At 41.0% G+C, this 20,887-nt stretch overlaps 1 protein-coding gene across 3 annotated transcripts in view; it reads left to right on the top strand.

Annotated features, from left to right (window-relative positions):
- Nucleotides 1–5,425: 5,425 nt before the first annotated feature.
- The window catches only part of LOC115208090 (SLIT-ROBO Rho GTPase-activating protein 3), a 72,320-nt gene continuing 56,858 nt past the window's right edge, over nt 5,426–20,887 (top strand). For 2 of the 3 annotated variants that reach the window (XM_029775866.1, XM_029775864.1), the window contains exon 1: nt 5,436–5,932. In XM_029775866.1, coding sequence (XP_029631726.1) covers nt 5,866–5,932 — 67 coding nt within the window. In that variant the 5' untranslated portion in view covers nt 5,436–5,865. Of the gene's footprint in view, nt 5,933–20,887 lie in introns of all 3 variants that reach the window. The other variant, XM_029775867.1, reaches the window with a different exon arrangement.

Raw genomic sequence — 20,887 nt, 5'->3', positions numbered from 1 at the left:
GTGTGTGGAAAAAAGGGAATTCAAAGTCCTCTATGAGTGTTTCTCAATCATTTTCTTTATGAAATCCCAGTTAGTCCTATAATTATTAGCCTTTGGTCTTTCTATTGAGCATGTTCCTGATAATGAAACTACCCAATCGGAAACATCTCTGCTCTGTTGACGTATTCTGATGAATAGGCAAAATATAGTACATAGTCTCATTCGGTCATCAGAGTAAGAGCATTCCATTAGAATGAGAGAACCTAAGTAAATTGACTCTTTTTACTGTTGTAGAGTTCTTGTAAAGACATGCCTCCCTCTCTACTCGACTGTTTACCTTTTTTCCCCCACCCTCATTTTCAGCAATTCATCTTTGCAGCAAGGATTTCCACTGTCTTGAGAACAGAGTTATTTCCTGTCAGTTATTTCCTGTCTGTTTGACAAATGGATGTTTATTTTGTTCACACCTTGTTGATGATTAAGCTGGCATTGAACACCACACCAACCACAGGCGTTTATTTGGGTCACATGCATGTTGATTAAACTGACATCCCACACAAAATGGAACTCGCACTGTTTAAATTAGGCAATAATGAATTTCCCCTGAAGTTTTTACCACAACAGCTATTCACCATAGAAACTTACCTACAGGTGTAGAATCTTAATTTGAGCCAGTTTGCTACAGCAGGAAAATGATCCTGCAACAACATGAAATGTGAAATAATTAATGGACATTTTTGTGTAGGGGTTAATACATTTTTCTTAAGGACAAATCAAGCCTGGAATTTTAAAGTGGAAATGACAATCGTTAGAAGCCTTTTTCAACCTTGAATACAAGTTTGCATTTCCTGCAATGCAGGAACATTCCAAGAAACAAAATAGTGATCAAATTAAGATGTTACATCTGTAGTTTCACTTCCCTAATACACTTGCAGGTTTGTGACAAATGTATATCTGTTTACATATAGGCCTAATCCTGCTAACTACTCAGCAGTATAAACATGGACACGTCTACTCAACTCAAACACACATATAGATGAGTTTGAATATGTGAAAACCAACATTATTTACATAGAGTGGGCGAAATCCTCTTTAGACTCCTTGGCTAAGGTTCTGCATTCTGCTGAGTGTACTGTGGTGTGTACTGTGGTATGTACTGTGGTATGTTCTGCCACTGCCATGTGTGCTGTGTGCATTTGTCATGCAGAAGTTCCCACACAAAAGCATATTCTGGGAGTGTATTCTCCCCTCAGCAGAGGGCTGACTGATAATGGCTGGCTATGTAAGCACGTACAGCACTGACATACAGTAGGGCACTGTGAAATGACTTGCTTTTTATCCACATCAATAATTTCCCCAAATCAATATCAGGAAATCAATTACATACGAGGATGAAAAACATGTGTATGATAAAGACTACTGTATGTAGAGGGAAGTAAGGGATTCATACATAGCCTAAACCTATAACAAGGCAGGGACTTAGACATGTAATAATCCGATGATATAATAGAGTCTACTATTGCCACAAGACAACACCCAATTCCTTTGTTCATTGGCGCAATCACAGCAAACGCTGACATTGCAAAAAGTACACTGGGATTATAAAATGTTATATTTTTAGAACTTCTTATTTTTGGAACATCTTCAAACAGTCGAGTCAGTGAAGCACTAATACAATAGGAAGAGCTGTTTAAAATGTAACCGAGTTGACTTTGAGGCTGGTTGCCACTGAGGCATATTATTACACTTTGCTAAGAGGCCCTGTGGAGATTCCGAGATAACACTGTCAGTGAAAAAGAATGCTACTGTCCCTCAATGGGGTTATGTGCAGTCATGGAAGGGGTGGACTCATAAGAGCAGCACATGTGTCTGTGTCTGCAGTGAACCGTCGCTGTTCAACGTAGTGTGTTTGGTGTAATGTGCATTGTGCACACGGTATTCAACTCTGAACATAGCCCAGCAAAAGGAGGTTACTACACACCTAGTAAAATGTATACGCCCAGCAAATGTTCGGCAATCTGCTGTTTTATCATTGTTTTCATTGTGTCCTGAGCTTAATATTTCCTACGAGGAAATCCAAGTAATAAAGTTAATCTTGTTTGAAAAGTTATTGACTACAATCTCAATAATACTGTGGCTAGATCAGCATCAAATCAGTGCTACAGTAAAGTCAATGTAAACGTGACAGATTCCACCCCATACTGAAAAGAGAGGAGACAAATTACAGTAATGTGTCTTGAAGAAACATTGACATTGTCATAGTTTTTCAACCTAAAGTGATCAATATTCATTATCTGGCAGTGTTTCAGTTGTCTAATCTATCACTGTGTTACTGTCCCAGGGGTCAGTTCAGGGTCAGTCATTAAAGGCCTGGGTGTCTCTCCTCCACTAATGGCCCATCTCAGGGGTCAAAGGTTGTCATATTACCAGAGCCTGGCTGTGTTTGAAAAAATTACTAGCTGTCAAATCCTTGCTTCACCTGTCTTTGTTGTTGTCTGCTCCTGAGCAAGGCAGTTAATCCACTGTTCCCCGGGCGCTGAAGACGTGGATGTTGGCAGCCCCCCGCACCTCTCTGATCCAGAGGGGTTGTTGTGTTAAATGTGGAAGACACATTTTAGTTGAATACATTCAGTTGGACAACTGACTAGGTACTCCCCTTTCCCTTTCCCTTGTTCCCTAAATCCAGGCTGTATCACAACCGGGCGTAATTGGGAGTCCCATAGAGCGGCACACAACTGGCCCAGCATCGTCCGGGTTTGGCCGGTGTAGGCCGTCATTGTAAATAACAATTTGTTCTTAACTGACTTGCCTAGTTAAATAAAGGTTAAATGTAAAAAATTTAAAAAATTTAAAATTCTAATTTCAATTTAAAAAAAATTCTCACCTCCCTCTCAAAGCTCATTGGTGGAGAGTCATACCTAATGTAAAAGTAAAGATACCTTAATAGAAAATGACTCAAGTAAAAGTGAAAGTCACCCAGTAAAATACTACTTAAGTAAAAGTCTAAAAGTATTTTGTTTTAAATATAGTTAATTATCAAATGTAAATGGAATAGCTAATATGTACTTAAGTATCAAAAGTAAAAGTAAAAGTATAAATCATTTCAACTTTCTTATATTTAAGCAAACCAGACGGCCCAATTTTAAAAATATTTTTTATTGACGAACCCCCAGGGGCACACGCCAACACTGAGACATAATTTACAAAGGAAGAATTTATGTTTAGTAAGTCTGCCAGATCAAAGGCAGTAGTGATGACCAGGATGTTCTCTTGATAAGTGTTTGAATTGGTTAACATTTACATTCTAGTCATTTAGCAGACACTCTTATCCAGAGTGACTTATAGTAGTGAACACTTTCTTTTCATTTAATGCATTTTGTTTTTGTACTGCCCCCCCGTGGGAATTGAACCCACAACCCTGGCATTGCAAACACCATGCTCTACCAACTGAGCCAGAGGGCCACTTTTGGGTGTCAAGGAAAATGTATGGAGTAAAAAGCACATTATTTTCTTTTGGAATGTAGAGAAGTAAAAGTAAAAGTTGCTAAAAATACAAATAGTAAAGAAAAGTACACATACCCCCTAAAAAACAACTTAAGTAGTGAATTAAAGTATTTTTACTTCAGTACTTTACATCACTGGTCTTAAAACACTTATTACAGTAGAGGTTGACCAGCATTGCTCCTAAAGATGCCCATGAATGAATAAATTACTCAGAATGCGTCCCAAATGGCACCCTAATCCCAATAGTGCACTATGTTTGACCAGAGTCCTATGGGTCATGGTTAAAGGTACTGTAGTGCACAAAATAGGGAATAGGTTGCCTTTTGGATGCAGCCACTGAATGGGAAAAAGACAATGGAGCCTTGTTGGGCCTCAAGAACAGCGATGATGCTATCGTTTCCCAGGCTCCTTCACTGCAATGCCTTTGGGATCAGAGTGGAGTTAGAAGAGTTTGGGGCTACCCCCGGTTTGGAAAAGAGAAGATTCTCCTTCAAGAGTCACAAAAATTGTATTTGCAAATTCATGGTGATACCTTCCCTGTGGCTCAGTTGTAAGAGCATGGTGTGTGCAACACCAGGGTTGTGGGTTCAATTCCCACGGGGGACCAGTACAAAAAACAAAAAAAAATGAATGAAATGTATGTATTTACTACTGTAAGTCACTCTGGATAAGAGTGTCTGCTAAATGACTAAAATGTAATACATCTTGCATCTTGGCTAAGTTCAAAGTTCTGTTGATTTCTGCCACAGGCCAATATTGGGTTCCAAGTGTCTGAAAGAATGCTCTTCTAAAAATACCACTCTGGAACCATATGAGTTCAGACAGTATACAGCACCACTGTCAACGTAGCATTCTGATTTTGCTCCTTTCTTTTGCTGTGAAAGCCTCCAGTGCACTACTGCTTATTTTGGATGATATTAAAAATAAGACTATAAAAAAATAAAAAAAATATTGTCATTTAGCAGACACTCTTATCCAGAGCGACTTACAAGGAGCGATTAGGGTTAAGTGCTTTGCTTAAGGGCACATCGACAGAGCCTTGGCAGCTCGGCGATTCTAACCAGCAACCTTTCCGTTACTGGCCCGACGCTCTAAACGCTAGGCTACCTGCCGCCTACTGTGAATACCTTTACCTGGAGTAAGATGTTATATCATGCAGGAATACAATTCTAGCAAACTCCACATATTATCAGTAGACACAAACCTTCAGACAATACAAATATATTAAACATGTCTGTACACATGTATCCACATTTGATCCGGTGCACGAGGTTTTGACAATCAGCAACGGTCAAAAAAAGAACACCTCATGACACAGAATTGGAAGAGTGCAAAGTAATCTTGCATTACTGGTAAATCTAATCTTCAAACTCTGTCTTTAGAATGAAGGCTACGAAGAAATGTGAGTCATTCAGCCACAATGACTCTCCCTGAAGGCTCATGCTTGGCTTGCTGAATAATACCTTCCAGCAGAGAGACAAGAAAAACCTTCAATCTTTCCGTTTAGTCATAGCAATAATAATAACATGAATTCTGTGTCATTGACAATGTTGGTTATGTTATGACTGCCAAGGCTGTTGAATTATGAAACACACAAATATTATCCAACATTAAAACAATGTTGATATTATAATTAGCCTACAACAGTATAGCTAGGTCTTCTGTCATGAGGGTTGTATTCAGAGGGCTGCATTGAGGTCTATAAAGCAGCCTGCAAATGTAGGTATTTTGTGCCATCATTTCCAGGTCACCAGTGTCTGTGCTAACGATGATGTGCCTCTTTCAATCTCATCATTTAAAAGATCTGTCACCATATATCAGCAACACTTCTAAATTGCTTTGTCAACACGTGCATAACCACTGTACTGTAACGACCCTTTGCATGTGTGTAAGCGTGGGAGTGTGTGTGTGTGAGGGAGGGGTGTGTGGGAGGAGTCTGAGACCACTTTCGCATCCAACTCTTGCTGCAGCAGACAGAGACCTCGCAAGAAAAAGGGTGGCTAGAAAGGCGTATGGAAAAATCGCACGATGCAATTCTTGCTCATGCACCCCACTGCAAGGCAGTGTTTATATCGAAACATATAATTGACCAAATGTAGTAAATGCGGATTCTTCATATTTTGTTGTTGTTGAGACATTCAAAAATGTTATGTTGAGGAAAGAGGGGAGTTGTCCAGATCTGTTTTGCACTTTTAACCAGTTCAACGTCGCCTTGATCGCTGGGCAACCTCAAGTGCATTTTGAGACCCTGGAAATCTCTGAAACGCATGTAGCCCTCCCTGCTTCACGCGTTTGACGGTCTTTGCCGAAGAGATTTGTAGGCTAGGATACTTTGTGGTGTCGCGAGGCGTATAGGTTTCCATCATCTATCCCTAAAGAATAATGTCATCTCATACGAGATTCAAGAAGGACAAGGAGATTATTGGGGATTACGAGACTCAAGTGAAAGGTTGGTATTTCCTAATCGAATTGTTTGTATTTTGATGGTCTTCAATTCAAAATGCTTGAAAACGGCTCTTCATTCAAAATGCTTGAAATTCGACCTCGAACCATGAAAAACTGCAAAGCTCTCATTTAAAACCCCAAAAGTAGGGTACGATTATGTCAGATCGTGATGTGCATGTTCAAATACTTTTTTAGCTGGCCAAAGTATTATATTGCCTGCAAAAAAAGGGGAATTAAGAATTTTCTATGCACTGCAAAAATGAACGTGGACCCGAATGACGTGCTCTCTCTACTATTAATTGTTTCTGCTTTGAGGAATCACCATATTCAGAGAAATATTTAGATTTATTTGCAAATAATTGTTTTTAAACAACACAAAAAACAGTAACAGTATGCAAATCAGGGAGCCAAATGAACGGCTCTTTATGTGATTCACCAAAAAGATCCGTTCAAAAAGATCCGTTCTTTCGCGAACGACCCATCGCTAGAGTAGACACTTGCATAACTTGCAATTCGAGAGTGAACAACATTGATGGCTTTTAGTTTATCTTGAACAGAAGCATTTCCTATGCGAATATTTTTTTGGTGAATATACATGGTCAAGAGTTCCCAGTAGCCAGATAAACATATATTTCCAACAGATAACTCTTATTCAACATAATTTGGGTAAAATCTCCACACAATGCACTTTACGTGAGTAGGTCTACTAATGTATGGATACTTCAGATATTCCGACAGAATAGTGAAAATGCATAACACCACATTATGCAACATTAACATGTTAAACAATATGTGGCGAAAGTTATTGTGAATGTATCCTCAACAAGGGAAAGATTATAACGTGTGAGAGAGGTTAAGGACAGCAGCACGGCTCATTCAGATAGCTAGTCTCTCAAACCAAGGCCAGGTTGTCTTCATTTTAGAGAATGTGATACATTGAGATAGGCAGCCCAATTCTGATATATTTTTCACTAACTGGTATTTTGACCAATCAAACCAGGTCGATAGGAGCCGTTGTGATTGCTGCGTTCATAACCAAGCGGGACGGTGGTAGTTACCAGCTGTGACGTCGTAAATACCAGTTGGATGCATTCAAGTGCTTTGAACTCGTTGAGAAACGCCAATTGTCAACAAGTCCCGTCAACCATAAACTAAAAGTACAGCTGTGATGCTTATAAACAAATTATAGTGTTCAAAAACCATATTAGTAGATTGCTTTTTAGAAATAATGTTTTACATTTTAACTGCCAAAAACGCTGCAATCGAGGTAATTTCCTAAGTAGTTGACGTCAGAGGTCAGCATGTGGGAGAAGAAGAAGCTCGGATGATAAATGAGTTTCCCACTAGTAATTACGAGTTGGAGGGGTGTTCAAGTGGATTTTTCTCAGTTGTATGTGGTAAATATCACCTTCCCACTTGGTTATGAAGACAGCATTAGTGTCTCAGAGACTAAAGGTCATGACCTCTGACCTGATCACAGTCTGCTCTGACCAATGCAGTGGATCATCATGATGATGCATCACCACCTTTTCACTTTAGGGTCATTTCAGTAGGATAATTAATCTAATCGTGAGGTCATTCCATATGATTACAATCACTTTCTGACTGCACCCCTTTTGATTTAATCAAAACCTTCCATACCTGTTGGCCTAAGGTAGAAATGATCAGAAAGTGACTTTTTGGACCTGAATGCCAAAACATCCAGGAGATAGAGATGCTTGTTATTTAAAGTTTATAAAGAGGGTTATCAAAATATTCTCAAATTTCTTGGGATTTAAAAAAAATAAAAAAATTGTTTGGGTCATTTTTCTTTACCGTTAACGTCAATTATCTAAAAAAAGGTTTGTGTTGTGCCCGTCATCGGTTGAGACACAGCATGCTCTAGAATACAGGGTGGGTGTCATTTCAATCATATAAATATAATTCATAGAATGGACCTCTCTCTTCAGACAACTGCGTTTTAGCTGGTACACCATTTAAATATAAATTGAATTGAACATTTAATTTCCAATTACTATCAGAAACATGGCCGCTGGTCCATCCACTGTCAAATGTCCAATTGAATGCGAATGTCTATTGTATTACCTAAACTGTACAAAAATATAAACGCAACATGTAAAGTGTTGGTCCCATGTTTCATGAGCTGATATAAAAGATCCCTGAAAGTTTCCATAAGCACAAAAAGCTTATTTCTCTTAAATTTTGTGCACAAATTTGTTTACATCCCTGTTAGTGAGCATTTCTCATTTGCCAAGATAATCCATACACCTGACAGGTGTGGTATATTAAGAAGCTGATTAAACAGAACGATCATTACACAGGTGCACCTTGTGCCGGGGACAATAAAAGGCCACTCTAAAATGTGCAGTTTTGTCACACAACACAATGCCATAGATGTCTCAAGTTTTGAAGGAGCGTTGGCATGCTGACTGCAGGAATGTCCACCCGAGCTTTTGACAGAGAATTGGATGTTAATTTCTCTACCATAAGCTGCCTCCAACATGGGTTTTAGAGAATTTGGCAGTATGTCCAACCGGCCTCACAACCAGAGACCACGTTTATAGGGTCGTATGGGCAAGCGGTTTGTTGATGTCAATGTTGTGAACAGAGTGTCCCATGGTGGCAGTGGGGTTATGGTATTGGCAGGCATAAGCTATGGACAACAAACCAATTGTATTTTATCGATGGCAGTTTGAATGCACAGCGATACCGTGACAAGATCCTGAGGCCCATCGTCGTGCCATTCATCCGCTGCCATCACCTCATGTTTCAGCATGATAATACACGGCCCCATGTTGCAAGGATCTGTACACAATTCCTGGAAACTGAAAATGTCCCAGTTCTTCCATTGCCTGCATACTCCAGACATGTCACCCATTGAGCATGTTTGGGATGCTCTGGATCAACATGTATGACAGCGTGTTCCAGTTCCTGCCAATATCCAACAACTTTTGCACAGCCATTGAAAAGGATTGGGGCAACATTCCACAGGCCACAATCAACAGCCAGATCAACTCTATGCGAAGGAGATGTGTTGCACTGTATGAGGCAAATGGTGGTAACAGCAGATACTGACCAATTTTCTGATCTACGCCCCTACCTTTAAAAAGGGCCTAATTTATTTATTTATTTCAATTGACTGATTTCCTTATATGAACTGTAATTCAGTAAAATCTTTGAAATTGTTGTATGTTGCATTTTATACATTTGTTCAGTATAGATTGCTAGGATTTCAATAACTTTCTTATGGAGGATTGACAGTTTAATTCATAACGATGGGTTTTCCCACTTAAAGATGCACTATGCAGAAATCCCTCCACCATTTCCTGGTTGCTCAAGTTCGAATAGTCAGTATATGTGACAAAACAAGCAAATATAGTGTAGAGCCTTCAAACTCTACTCTGGACCTCAAAGCCAGTTCCATTGCATTTTTTCATTGTTTCCCTGTAATCAGGGACTGATTTAGACCTGAGACACCAGGTGTGTGCAATTAATTATCAGGTAGAACAGAAAACCAGCAGGCTCTGGACCGCATAGGGTAATACCCCTGGTGTAGCGAATCATTGTACCATCTAAACTGCCGTGAAATATCTTTTCCATAACTCAAAATATTGTATTTTCAATTGTTTGAAGCTGGTGTACAAAACCGAAAGTAAAAGATGCAAAAACTACTTTTTAATAAACGGAAGCATAACATTTGCGGAAATAGAACAGATCTACTGCTTCTCAGACTTGCTTTCAATGAGACTGACAAATCTAAATGTAAAAAAAAAATCTATAACTCACATTTCCATGTAAGTTACATATTGCAGCTTTAAGTCAGCATTCTGTGATGTGTGGACCCCCAACCATCTTTATGGTACTATTTGAAAGTAGACATTTTTAATTGTATTCACATTTTAGTACATTAATCAGCAAAAAACATGATACCCACCCTGTATTCAAGAGTGTGCTGTGTCTCAACCGATGGTGGGCACAAGACAAACACCTCAGATTATGTAAAATAGGGTCTTTTCTACAACATATATGATCATGAAAAACATCTGAGTTTAGGTTTTTAGATAATTGACTTTGAACAAACAAAAAATACAATTTTGTGTTACATTTTTTTCTGATTTGACAAAGTAATTTGAAAGCTTAACTGTTTATATTTTCCAGTGATGAAGATAGATGTCTCATGAAGGGGTAAGGTATGCAACATGGGTCAATCTTGAGCACCTCTATCTCCTGAATATTTAGGTCCAAAAAGTCACTTTCTGACCACTTCTACCATGGGCAAACATATATGGAAAGTTCGTTCAAATCAAAAGGGGTAAAGTCAGAAAGTGATTGAAGTCATATGGAACGACCCAATGTCCATCTTTTCAAATGTTATTTGTCACACAACAGGTGTAGACCTTACAGTAAAATGCTAACTTACAAGCCCTTAACCAACAATGCAGTTTTAAGAAAAATAAGTGTTAAGTACATTTAAAAAAAATTAAAGTACCGTAATTTCCGGACTATTAAGCGCACCTGAATATAAGCCGCACCCACTGAATTAAAAAATATATATATTATTTTGAACATAAATAAGCCGCACATGTCTACAGGTACATTGAAACAAATGAACTTTACACAGGCTTTAATGAAACACGGCTTGTAACAAAAATAAATAGGCTTTAACGAAACACGGCTTGTAACAAAAAATAAAAAATTAGCAGTAAGCTTTAGTTGTCTTTTTGCACTGAGTCAATTCCTCACGCTGCTGTTTCCAACGTCTTATCATCGACTCATTAAGACCAAGCTCCCGTGCAGCAGCTCTATTTCCTTTTCCAACAGCCAGATCAATCGCCTTCAACTTGAAAGCTGCATCATATGCATTTCTCAGTGTCTTTGCCATGAGGGTGACAAAATGACTACCGTAATCAGAATGATGGGAAGTTTGAGAGCGCTCGATTTAATCTAAACAGTAAACAAAAAGGTTGTTTGACCTTAACCCGTTCGGCAATTTCATTGGTCTAATGAAAGCTTCATGCCGCCAAAAAACTGAGCACGTCACAGAATGTGTTTTTTTGGAAAAAAATAATTGAAAGCGGGAAAAAGCCATATATTAGCCGCGTCATTGTTTAAGCCGCGAGGTTCAAAGCCTGGGAAAAAAGTTGCGGCTTATAGTCCGGAATTTACGGTAACAAATAATTAAACAGCAGCAGTTAAATAACAATAGCGAGGCTATATGCAGGGGGTACAGAGTCAATGTGCGGGGGCACCGGTTAGTCTAGGTAATTGAGGTAATATGTACATGTAGGTAGAGTTATTAAGGTGAGTATGCATAGATAATAACAGAGATTTTGATTAGCTGTTAAGGAGTCTTATGGCTTGGCGGTAGAAGCTGTTAAGAAGCCTTTTGAACCAAGACTTGGTGCTTCGGTACCCCATGCCGTGTGGTAGCATAGAGAACAGTCAATGACTAGGGTGGCTGGAGTCTTTGACCATTTTTAGGCCTTGCTCTGACACCGCCTGGTATAGAGGTCCTGGATGGCAGGAAGCTTGGCCCCAGTGATGTACTGGGCCGTGCGCACTACCCTCTGTAGTGCCTTATGGTCGGAGGCCAAGCAGTTGACATACCAGGCAGTGATGCAACCAGTCAGGATGCTCTCGATGGTGCAGCTGTAGAAACTTTTGAGGATCTGAGGACCCATGGCAAATCTTTTCAGTCTCCTGAGTGGGAATAGGCTTTGTCGTGCCCTCTTCACGACTGTCTTAGTGTGTTTGGACCATGTTAGTTTGTTGGTGATGTGGACACCAAGGAACTTGAAGCTCTCAACCTGCTCCACTACAGCCCTGTAGATTGAAATGGGGTGGGTGCTCGGTGCTCCTTTTCCTGTAGTCCACAATCATCTCCTTTGTCTTGATCACGTTGAGGGAGAGGTGGTTGTCCTGGCACCACACGGCCAGGTTTCTGTCCTCCTCCTGAAAGGCTGTCTCGTTGTTGGTGATCAGGCCTACCACTGTTGTGTCATCGGCAAACTTGATGATGGTGTTGGAGTCGTGCCTGGCCGTACAGTCATGAGTGAACCGGAAGTACAGGAGGGGACTGAGCACGCACCCCTGAGGGGCTCCAGTGTTGAGGATCAGCGTGGCGGATGTGTTGTTACCTACCCTCACCACCTGGGGGCGGCCCGTCAGGAAGTCCAGGATCCAGTTGCAGAGGGAGGTGTTTAGTCTCAGGGTCCTTAGCTTAGTGATGAACTTTGAGGGCACTATGGTGTTGACCGCAGAGCTGTAGTTAATGAATAGCATTCTCACGTAGGTGTTCCTTTTGTCCAGGTGGGAAAGGGCCGTGTGGAGTGCAATAGAGATTGCGTCATCTGTGGATCTGTTGGGGTGGTATGCACATTGGAGTGGGTCTAGGGTTTCTGGTTAAGGTGTTGATGTGAGCCATGATCAGCCTTCCAAAGCACTTCATGGCTACGTGAGTGCTATGGGCCGGTAGTCATTTAGGCAGGTTAGCTTAGTGTTCTTGGGCACAGGGATTATGGTGGTATTACAGACTCGGACAGGGAGAGGTTGAAAATGTCAGTGAAGACACTTGCCAGTTGGTCAGCGCATGCTCGGAGTACACATCCTGGTAATCCGTCTGGCCCTGCGGTCTTGTGAATGTTGAACTGTTTAAAGGTCTTACTCACATCGGCTGCAGAGAGTGATCACACAGCCGTCCGGAACAGCTGATGCTCTCATGCATGTTTCAGTGTTACTTGCCTCGAAGCGATGAGAAGAGAGCTTTCAACGAGATGTCTTGAGGAGACAGTGAAAGAATCAGGGGTGTTCTTTTTAGTCAATAACGTTCTATAATGTTTGGCCCCAGAGTAAGTTCATTTTACATCATCTTCTTTAATTTTCAGACACCCATAAATAAAAATGTGTTAGTGCTGGAACTATAGAGGGTCTGACTGGGGAATCTCTCTCTCCCGGCAAACAGTTCAGAAACGCCATAAATAATGTATGTTGTCAGCATGAATTATGGAATCATGAAATGGTTTTAGTGTCTCTATGCTGATGCTAAATACAGTATGTGAATGCATCCCAAATGGCACCCTATTCCCTTCATAAGGCACTACTTTAGGGTGCCATTTGGGACGCAACCTGTGACTGTAGAAGATGGGACCACCAAAACTCATGGAGGAGTTTGAGAGAGAACTAGTAAGGGAGGAGTGTGTATGTACAGTAACTGTATCAGAACAGACAGATGGACAGCGTGGAACGCATCCTGCAGCCTGGGTTTAGGTGCCTAACTTGAGATACTCTGTTTTTCAGCTAACTCCATTTTCAACTCGATTTCCAACAGTCTGACTGACTGAGCCAGCCCTCATATCCCCTTCATTCCTAATCTATCTTAAATCAACCCAGCAGAGTTGAATATATTGTAGCTGGTTGTAGATCTTTCTCCTGCTCTCCTCTAAACCCAATGGCTTCTCCAAGTTGACACATTAAGAGGATGAAGGTACAATACATCCTCTTGATCACGTATCTGCCAATTAGCATACACTTTTACCCATAGCCACTTACATTATAGTGAGTGCATACATGTTTAGTAAGTGTATGTGATCCCTGCAATAATTGCACTTACAACCTTGGCATTGCTATAGCCATGCTCTTACCAACCAAGCCGCACAGGACCACATATAGAATCCTCTACCCTCCAACCTGTTTGTAGAAGAATAGAAAAGGCAGACAATATAGCCCTCAAGACAAGTGGCTGATGAATTCCACAACTAAATAGTCTGATACATGGCACAATGGAGCCCCTCTGTTAGACATGTTTCTAACAAACAACATCCCACACACTTTTTGTCAGTCAATCTACCTTGTACTGAAGTTATAAATGCAGTGATCTTTGCTCACCACTAAAGAGTAAGATGCTGTGTCAAGCAGATGCCAGACACGTATATTATCCTACTTGGATTGAAATATTGTAACTCATTTTAGACTGTACTTGCAGCAAAGAGCAAACACTGAAACCCTTTTATCCCCCCTGGAGCAGGGTATGACCATAGTGCATCATGAAGAAACGAAGCTGCTCTCACTGCTTTTTAATGAGAAATGGAGCTACACACTGCAGCATGTTGCTGAAGTCTTGGTTGGCTCTTTGTATGCGTGTGCGTGTATGTGCACATGTGCGTGTGTGCGCACATGTGCGTGTGTGCGCGCACGTGCGTGCACGTGTGCCTATGCCTGCGTTCATACATGTCTGTGTACGTGCATGTGCGTGCGTGTGTGTTCACGGCAGTGTGTGTGTTAACCGCGATAGGGCCATCACAGCTGAGAGGACGTCTCAGTTTCAGGAAAAGCTTTTAAGCTGACAGCTTAAGCTCATTTGCAAGGCTGTCTGGGATCAGTTCAGTTGGGAGTTATAAGGGCTATACTCTGGCATCGGGGTCTAATAGTGCTGAGTAGGTAGCTGACTAAACAACATTTACTGTGGTGCAGTCAGCCAGCAGCCCTTTATTGCTGTCTATTTCCAGACCTGCAGCAGATTTCTGGACATAGATTCTTTCTTGGTTGCCTGGTCTCAGATCTGTTTGTGCCATCTTGCCAACTCCTTCGGTCAGTGTCACGGCTCCAACATTGACTGTATGAGTTGGAGAGGCAGATCTGGAACCAGGCTACTTTCTTGGGAGGATTTGACTTGAACATACCATAGGGTGGCGCACAATTGGCCCGGCGTCGTCCGGGTTAGGGGAGGATTTGACCGAGGTAGACCCTCATTGTAAAAAAGAATTGGTTCTTAACCTCTCTGGGGTATGTGGGACGAACTCGTCCCACCTACGTAACAGCTACTGAAATTCCAGTGGCGCGATTTTTGAATCGTTAGAAATACTATTACTTCAATTTCTCAAACATATGACTATTTTACAGCTATTTAAAGACAAGAATCTCGTTAATCTAACCCCACTGTCCGATTTCAAAAAGGCTTTACAACGAAAGCAAAACATTAGATTATGTCAGCAGAGTGCCCAGCCAGAAAAAATCAGACACCCATTTTTCAAGCTAGCATATCATGTCACATAAACCCAAACCACAGCTAAATGCAGCACTAACCTTTGATGATCTTCATCAGATGACACACCTAGGACATTGTGTTATACAATACATGCATGTCTGTTCAATCAAGTTCATATTTATATCAAAAAACAGCTTTTTGCATTAGCATGTGACGTTCAGAAAAAGCATAACCCCCGCAAACTTCCGGGGAATTTACTAACAGTTTGCTAAATTACTCACGATAAACGTTCACAAAAAGCATAACAATTATTTTAAGAATTATAGATACATTACTCCTCTATGCACTCGATATGTCCGATTTTAAAATAGCTTTTCGGATGAAGCACATTTTGCAATAATCTAAGTACATAGCCCGGCATTACAGGGCTAGCTATTTAGATACCCACCCAGGTCAGCCTCCACCAAAATCACATTTCCTATAAGAAAAATGTTCTTACCTTGCTTGTTCTTCATCAGAATACACTGCCAGGACTTCTACTTCAATAACAAATGTTGGTTTGGTCCCAAATAATCCATCGTTATATCCAAACAGCGATGTTTTGTTCGTGAGTTCTAGACACTATCAGAATGCTTCTTCACGGTCCCGCGCATGGCGCATTGGCGTGTCAAAAATGTCTAAATATTCCATTACCGTACTTCGAAGCGTGTCAACCGCTGTTTAAAACCAATTTTTATGCCATTTAACTCGTAGATAAGTGATAATATTCCGACCGGGAGTATGCATTGAGCCTAAACAGCCGAATAAAATGGGAACATATTTTTTCCAAAATTCTCAATACTGCCCCCTAGCCCAGACAGGTTAACTTCTTGCGGATCATTGGGATGCTAGCGTCCCATCTGGCCAACATCCGGTGAAATTGCAGAGCGCGAAATTCTACTTATACTATAAATATTTAACTTTCATGAAATCACAAGTGCAATACATCAAAATAAAGCTTAACTTGTTGTTAATCCAGCCGCCGTGTCAGATTTCAAAACGGCTTTACGGCGAAAGCAAACCATGCGATTATCTGAGGACAGTGCCCAGCACACAAATGCATAACAAATCATTTTCAACCAGGGAGTTGCGACACGAAAGTCAGAAATAGCGATATAATATATGCCTTTGAAGATCTTCTTCTGTTGGCACTCCAAAAGGTCCCAGTTACACTACAAATGGTCCTTTTGTTCGATAAAGTCCTTTTTTATATCCATAAAAACTCAGTTTAGCTGGTGCGCTTCAGTCAATAATCCACTCGGTTTCCCTCCTTTAAAATGCATACAAAATGAATCCCAAACGTTACCAATAAACTTATCCAAACAAGTCAATCAACGTTTATAATCAAACCTAATACGCAAATAAATGATAAAATTTAAGACGGAGAATCGTTATTGTCTTTACCGGAGAAAAAGAACGCACTCTCTCGGCCATGCGCTTGGAAACACTACAGCCAAAATGGGAGCCACTTAGAAAAACTACAACTTCTCCCTCATTTTTCCAAAACCCAGCCTTAAACTCTTTCTAAAGACTGTTGACATCTAGTGGAAGCCCTAGGAACTGCAATCGGGGATGATTTCACCCTATTATAAAAGTGCCAGCCATTGAAATCAGTGGTATGCTGAATTTGTTATTTTTTTATGGTTTGTCCTCGGGGTTTCGCCTGCCATTTCAGGTCTGTTATACTCACAGACATTATTTTAACAGTTTCCGAAACTTTAGAGTGTTTTCTATCCAGATCTACCAATTATATGCATATCCTGGCTTCTGGGCCTGAGTAGCAGGCAGTATACTTTGGGCACGCTTTTCATCTGGTCTTCAAAATACCGCCCCCTATCCCAAAGAAGTTAACCGACTTGCCTAGTTAACCTTTATTTAACTTTACCTAACGGGTGGCATCTATAAGTCTAAATGTTCCTGTTACATTGCACAACCTCCAATGTTATGTCATAATTACGTAAAATTCTGGCAAATTAGTTCGCAACGAGCCAGGCGGCCCAAACTGTTGCATATACCCTGATTCTGTTTGCAAGAGAAGTGACAATTTCACCTGGTTAATATTGCCTGCTAACCTGGATTTCTTTTAGCTAAATATGCAGGTTTAAAAATATATACTTCTGTGTATTGATTTTAAGAAAGGCATTGATGTTTAAGGTTAGGTACAGTCGTGCAACGATTGTGCTTTTTTTTCACAAAGGCGCTTTTGTTAAATCATTCCCCGTTTGGCGAAGTTGGCTGTCTTTGTTAGGAAGAAATAGTCTTCACGGTTCGCAATGAGCCAGGCGGCCCAAACTGCTGCATATACCCTGACTCTGTTTGCAAGAGAAGTGACACATTTTCCCTAAAAGAAATTCATGTTAGCATGCAATACTAACTAAATATGCAGGTTTAAAAATATATACTTGTGTATTGATTTTAAGAAAGGCATTGATGTTTATGGTTAGGTACACGTCGGAGCAAAGACGGTCCTTTTTCAAAAACAACAACAAAAAAAACCATAATAATAATAATCGGCAAATCGGTGGCCAAAAATACCGATTACCGATTGTTATGAAAACTTGAAATCGGCCCTAATTAATTGGCCATTCCGATTAATCGGTCGACCTCTAGTGTGTACGTATCCGTTTGAGTGTGTTTTGGTCATCGAGCAAGAGTCGTGCACCAAAAATCCTGGAGTCATGCACCACTAGTTGAACAGAGTGTTCCGTAACCATGTTCCGTAACCATGACGAAGAGTCAATGCCGTTAAACCTATAATAACTGCGTTGACAGGTCATGACCGATGACATCATTATTTACCTTGTCATGACACTTCCTGTGGTTTGTGTGGTATGTTGTCCAACCGCTCATTAACCTAGTCACTTCCTATGAAGGATGTGTCAACTATTGGTATGTTTCAGAATGAACCAAAACTAACCTGCATTAATGGTGTCGTGTGAAAATGTTAATGAAGAAGAGTTCACAAGTCTCACCACCACCTTTATATACCTGCCCATGATCCTTTACACAGACAATCAAATTTACTCATGAAATGATCAAAATGTGTATTAAAATGTCTTTAGTCCTTGAAGCATCTTGGTGATTTTATTACAGTAGATTTATTAGAATAATATTTCCAATCATTTTTATTTCTAGATGGATATTTTTATTAACCTTTTATTTAACTAGGCAAGTCAAATTATTATTTACAATCATGGCCTACCCCGGCCAAACTAGGACGACACTGGGCCAATTGTGTGCCACCCTATGGGACTCCCAATCACAGCCGGATGTGATACAGCCTGGATTCAAACCAGGGACCGTAGTAACACCTCTTGCACTGAGATGCAGTGCCTTAGTCCGCTGCGCCACTCGGGAGCCCTAATATACAGTATAGTACATTACAGTACAGTGTGATTTATCCAGCGGGTAAAGAGGTCAGACTGGAATAGACCACAGTTCTTTGTTCTGTGCATAGCTACTGATGTCTTTGTATGAGCTTATGTATGGTTGACACTGTGCATGAATGTTTATTGAATTACTCAGCCTGTTTTCATATTCATGTCCTATAGTAGCTGGCTATACTAGCAAGACTTGAGAAAACAGTTTCTGATGTGTTTGAAGTGGAACCCAGCTGCAATCTGTTAACTGACCTTGGTTTGCATCCATACACGTATTTCCATGCGTTTGAAAGATTCTCAGTGGATCAGCTCGACTGCAACTCAGTCACAGGCCATTAAACAAACCTCTAGATGCACTGCAGCAAGGCACTTCTGTTCACCCTCATCTACCCCTTCTACCCCCCCATTCCTTTTCTGAATGAGGTTTGGTTGACCTGGATCATGGACCATTTTCCCTCCCTCTGTCATTAGACTCATTTGGAGTCGGTCCATTTAGGTCTTATGCTTATATGCTTCATTTGGTTGGATCTAATTTGATTCATAAACAATTATTAGCCAGATAATGATAATTGTGTGCAAAAAAAATACAAGTTAGACAGACCCACAGGCCTAAAAATGGACCAGCCCATCTGCCAGATGGCTAGTCCGTCCCTGTGTGGCATTGTGTTAGTAAGTAGTAAGCGATGTGTTAGTAAGTGAAGGTATGCTAGCCTATTATTTACAGTAGTCACAGAGGAAGACATTATTGCAGTTTAATTTCATTTGATCAGTCTAGGAGAAGAAGAAGCATGAGAAGGTGTATGTGTGTAGCTTGTGTTCCTCCTCTCTGTCTAAACTGTAAAATACAGTTATTGCAGTAGATCTGCATTCCATGACTGTCTGGGTTGGTTGACGCCCCTCTGCTAATCAGTATTCATCATGAAGAAAAAATGCTTTGACCTTTCACTGTCTAAGCAATAATCTAGCCTGATTCCTAGATCCGTTTTTTTTGTCTGTCTTGTAAACACCTGTGGTGTTTGGCGTGACAATTACCAAAGGATTTGGCAAGATTGCACAAAGAGATCTTGGACCAGGCTAGTAATAATGCCCCAACCCCCTCACCCCATGTTCCACCCACCCTGTGTGATATCCTTTCACCCCTCTCCCTTTCCTCTCTCTCCTTCTGCACTTCTGCGTTTGTCTTCTATGGTAATAACAACAACGTTTATTGCAAAAATCAGCTACAGATTAGGCAGAATTGTGTGTCGAGACACATCTAGTTATAGGAAATCAATGTGAGGTGATTGTTATGGCCATCATAGCTGAGCCCAGTCTGTCTGTCGCCACCCTTTCCTCCTGTCGACCTCTATCGCTGTCTGTCTCTGCCCCTGTCACTGGCTGGATGCTGATGCCCTAATTAAAGCCATTTGCTTCCACAGAGTGAGATAGAGACATTGGAGGATTTCAGCGAGACATAGAGATGCATTTGTGAATTCAACCAAAGGGTGTGTAAAGACATGCCATAGCAATTACGGCTCACCCAAGACAAGCGTTCACAGGAAACTGCCTTGCTTTGTGCCAACTGAAATCGGAGTGTGCGCCTGTGTAAGGCGGCATGTGACCAGCCACGCGTGGATAACAGCAGAGAGGGAGAGAGAGACAAGCCCAGAGACAGTGCCACTCACTCAACTGTACATATCCGCGAACTTAGCACAAAGCAGGATCAATGAGTTAGCCAGCTAACTTTGATAAGCAACCAGAAATAACTATTGATTTTATGCATCATTAAAAAAGTTAAACTAAAGGGACTTTCACACTAAAATGGTTTGTTGCATTTCTTTTCGGAACTCTGGTGCGTTTACCCCTTAGTTCGGTTTGTTGTATCTGCACTAAACAAATCACCGTGGTTCGCTCAAAAAGGGTGGTCTCTGTCCGATTTAAATTATTTTCATGGTGCGGGTTCGCTGCCAGTGAGAATGCAGTCCGGACCAAACACAGGAAAATAATCAGAGTGGCACATTATTATTGGTTCTTTGACTGTGAACACTTGATGAAATCATAACTTGAGAGCTCTGAAACATTCTGTGAGTGAGTAGCAGCGCATTTAGCTGGGAGTGTTGCTCTGCCTTGCATGCTACCTCAGTAGTCTCAGGCTCAGCTGGCTCCGGTTGACAGCACCCGGTTAGGGCCCCCAACCAGGGTTATGAGAAGATTTAGGGTAGACTGGGCTCTCAAACCCTGGCAGGCAGCCAGTCTAGGAGATGGACAAATCCAATTACAAAGCCACACGTCCTCAAAGGCTGACCAAGCGGATACAGGAGTCCCATCTCCCAAACGTCTGGAAAGGCGGATGAAGGCGGCAACTGATAACTGGCGAAATTGGATGCACTCACTACTGTAAATGACTCTTGTGCAGTCTTGCTAAATTAATAACATGTAAATTTATGAGTGCATCCTATGCAGATTTGGGGAGATGGGGACAATAGCAGGGATATAGGCTACTGAATATAGCCTATTCACATCGCTGTCAGAGGCCATTGCGCAGTTTCTTCCCACATGTTGGAAGACCAAAGCAAAG

This window comes from Salmo trutta, chromosome 14, assembly GCF_901001165.1.
Source record: "Salmo trutta chromosome 14, fSalTru1.1, whole genome shotgun sequence".
NCBI classification, from domain to species: domain Eukaryota; kingdom Metazoa; phylum Chordata; class Actinopteri; order Salmoniformes; family Salmonidae; genus Salmo; species Salmo trutta.
The sequence above is the reverse complement of the archived record's forward strand: the minus strand, read 5'-3'. Positions and strand labels throughout refer to the sequence as shown.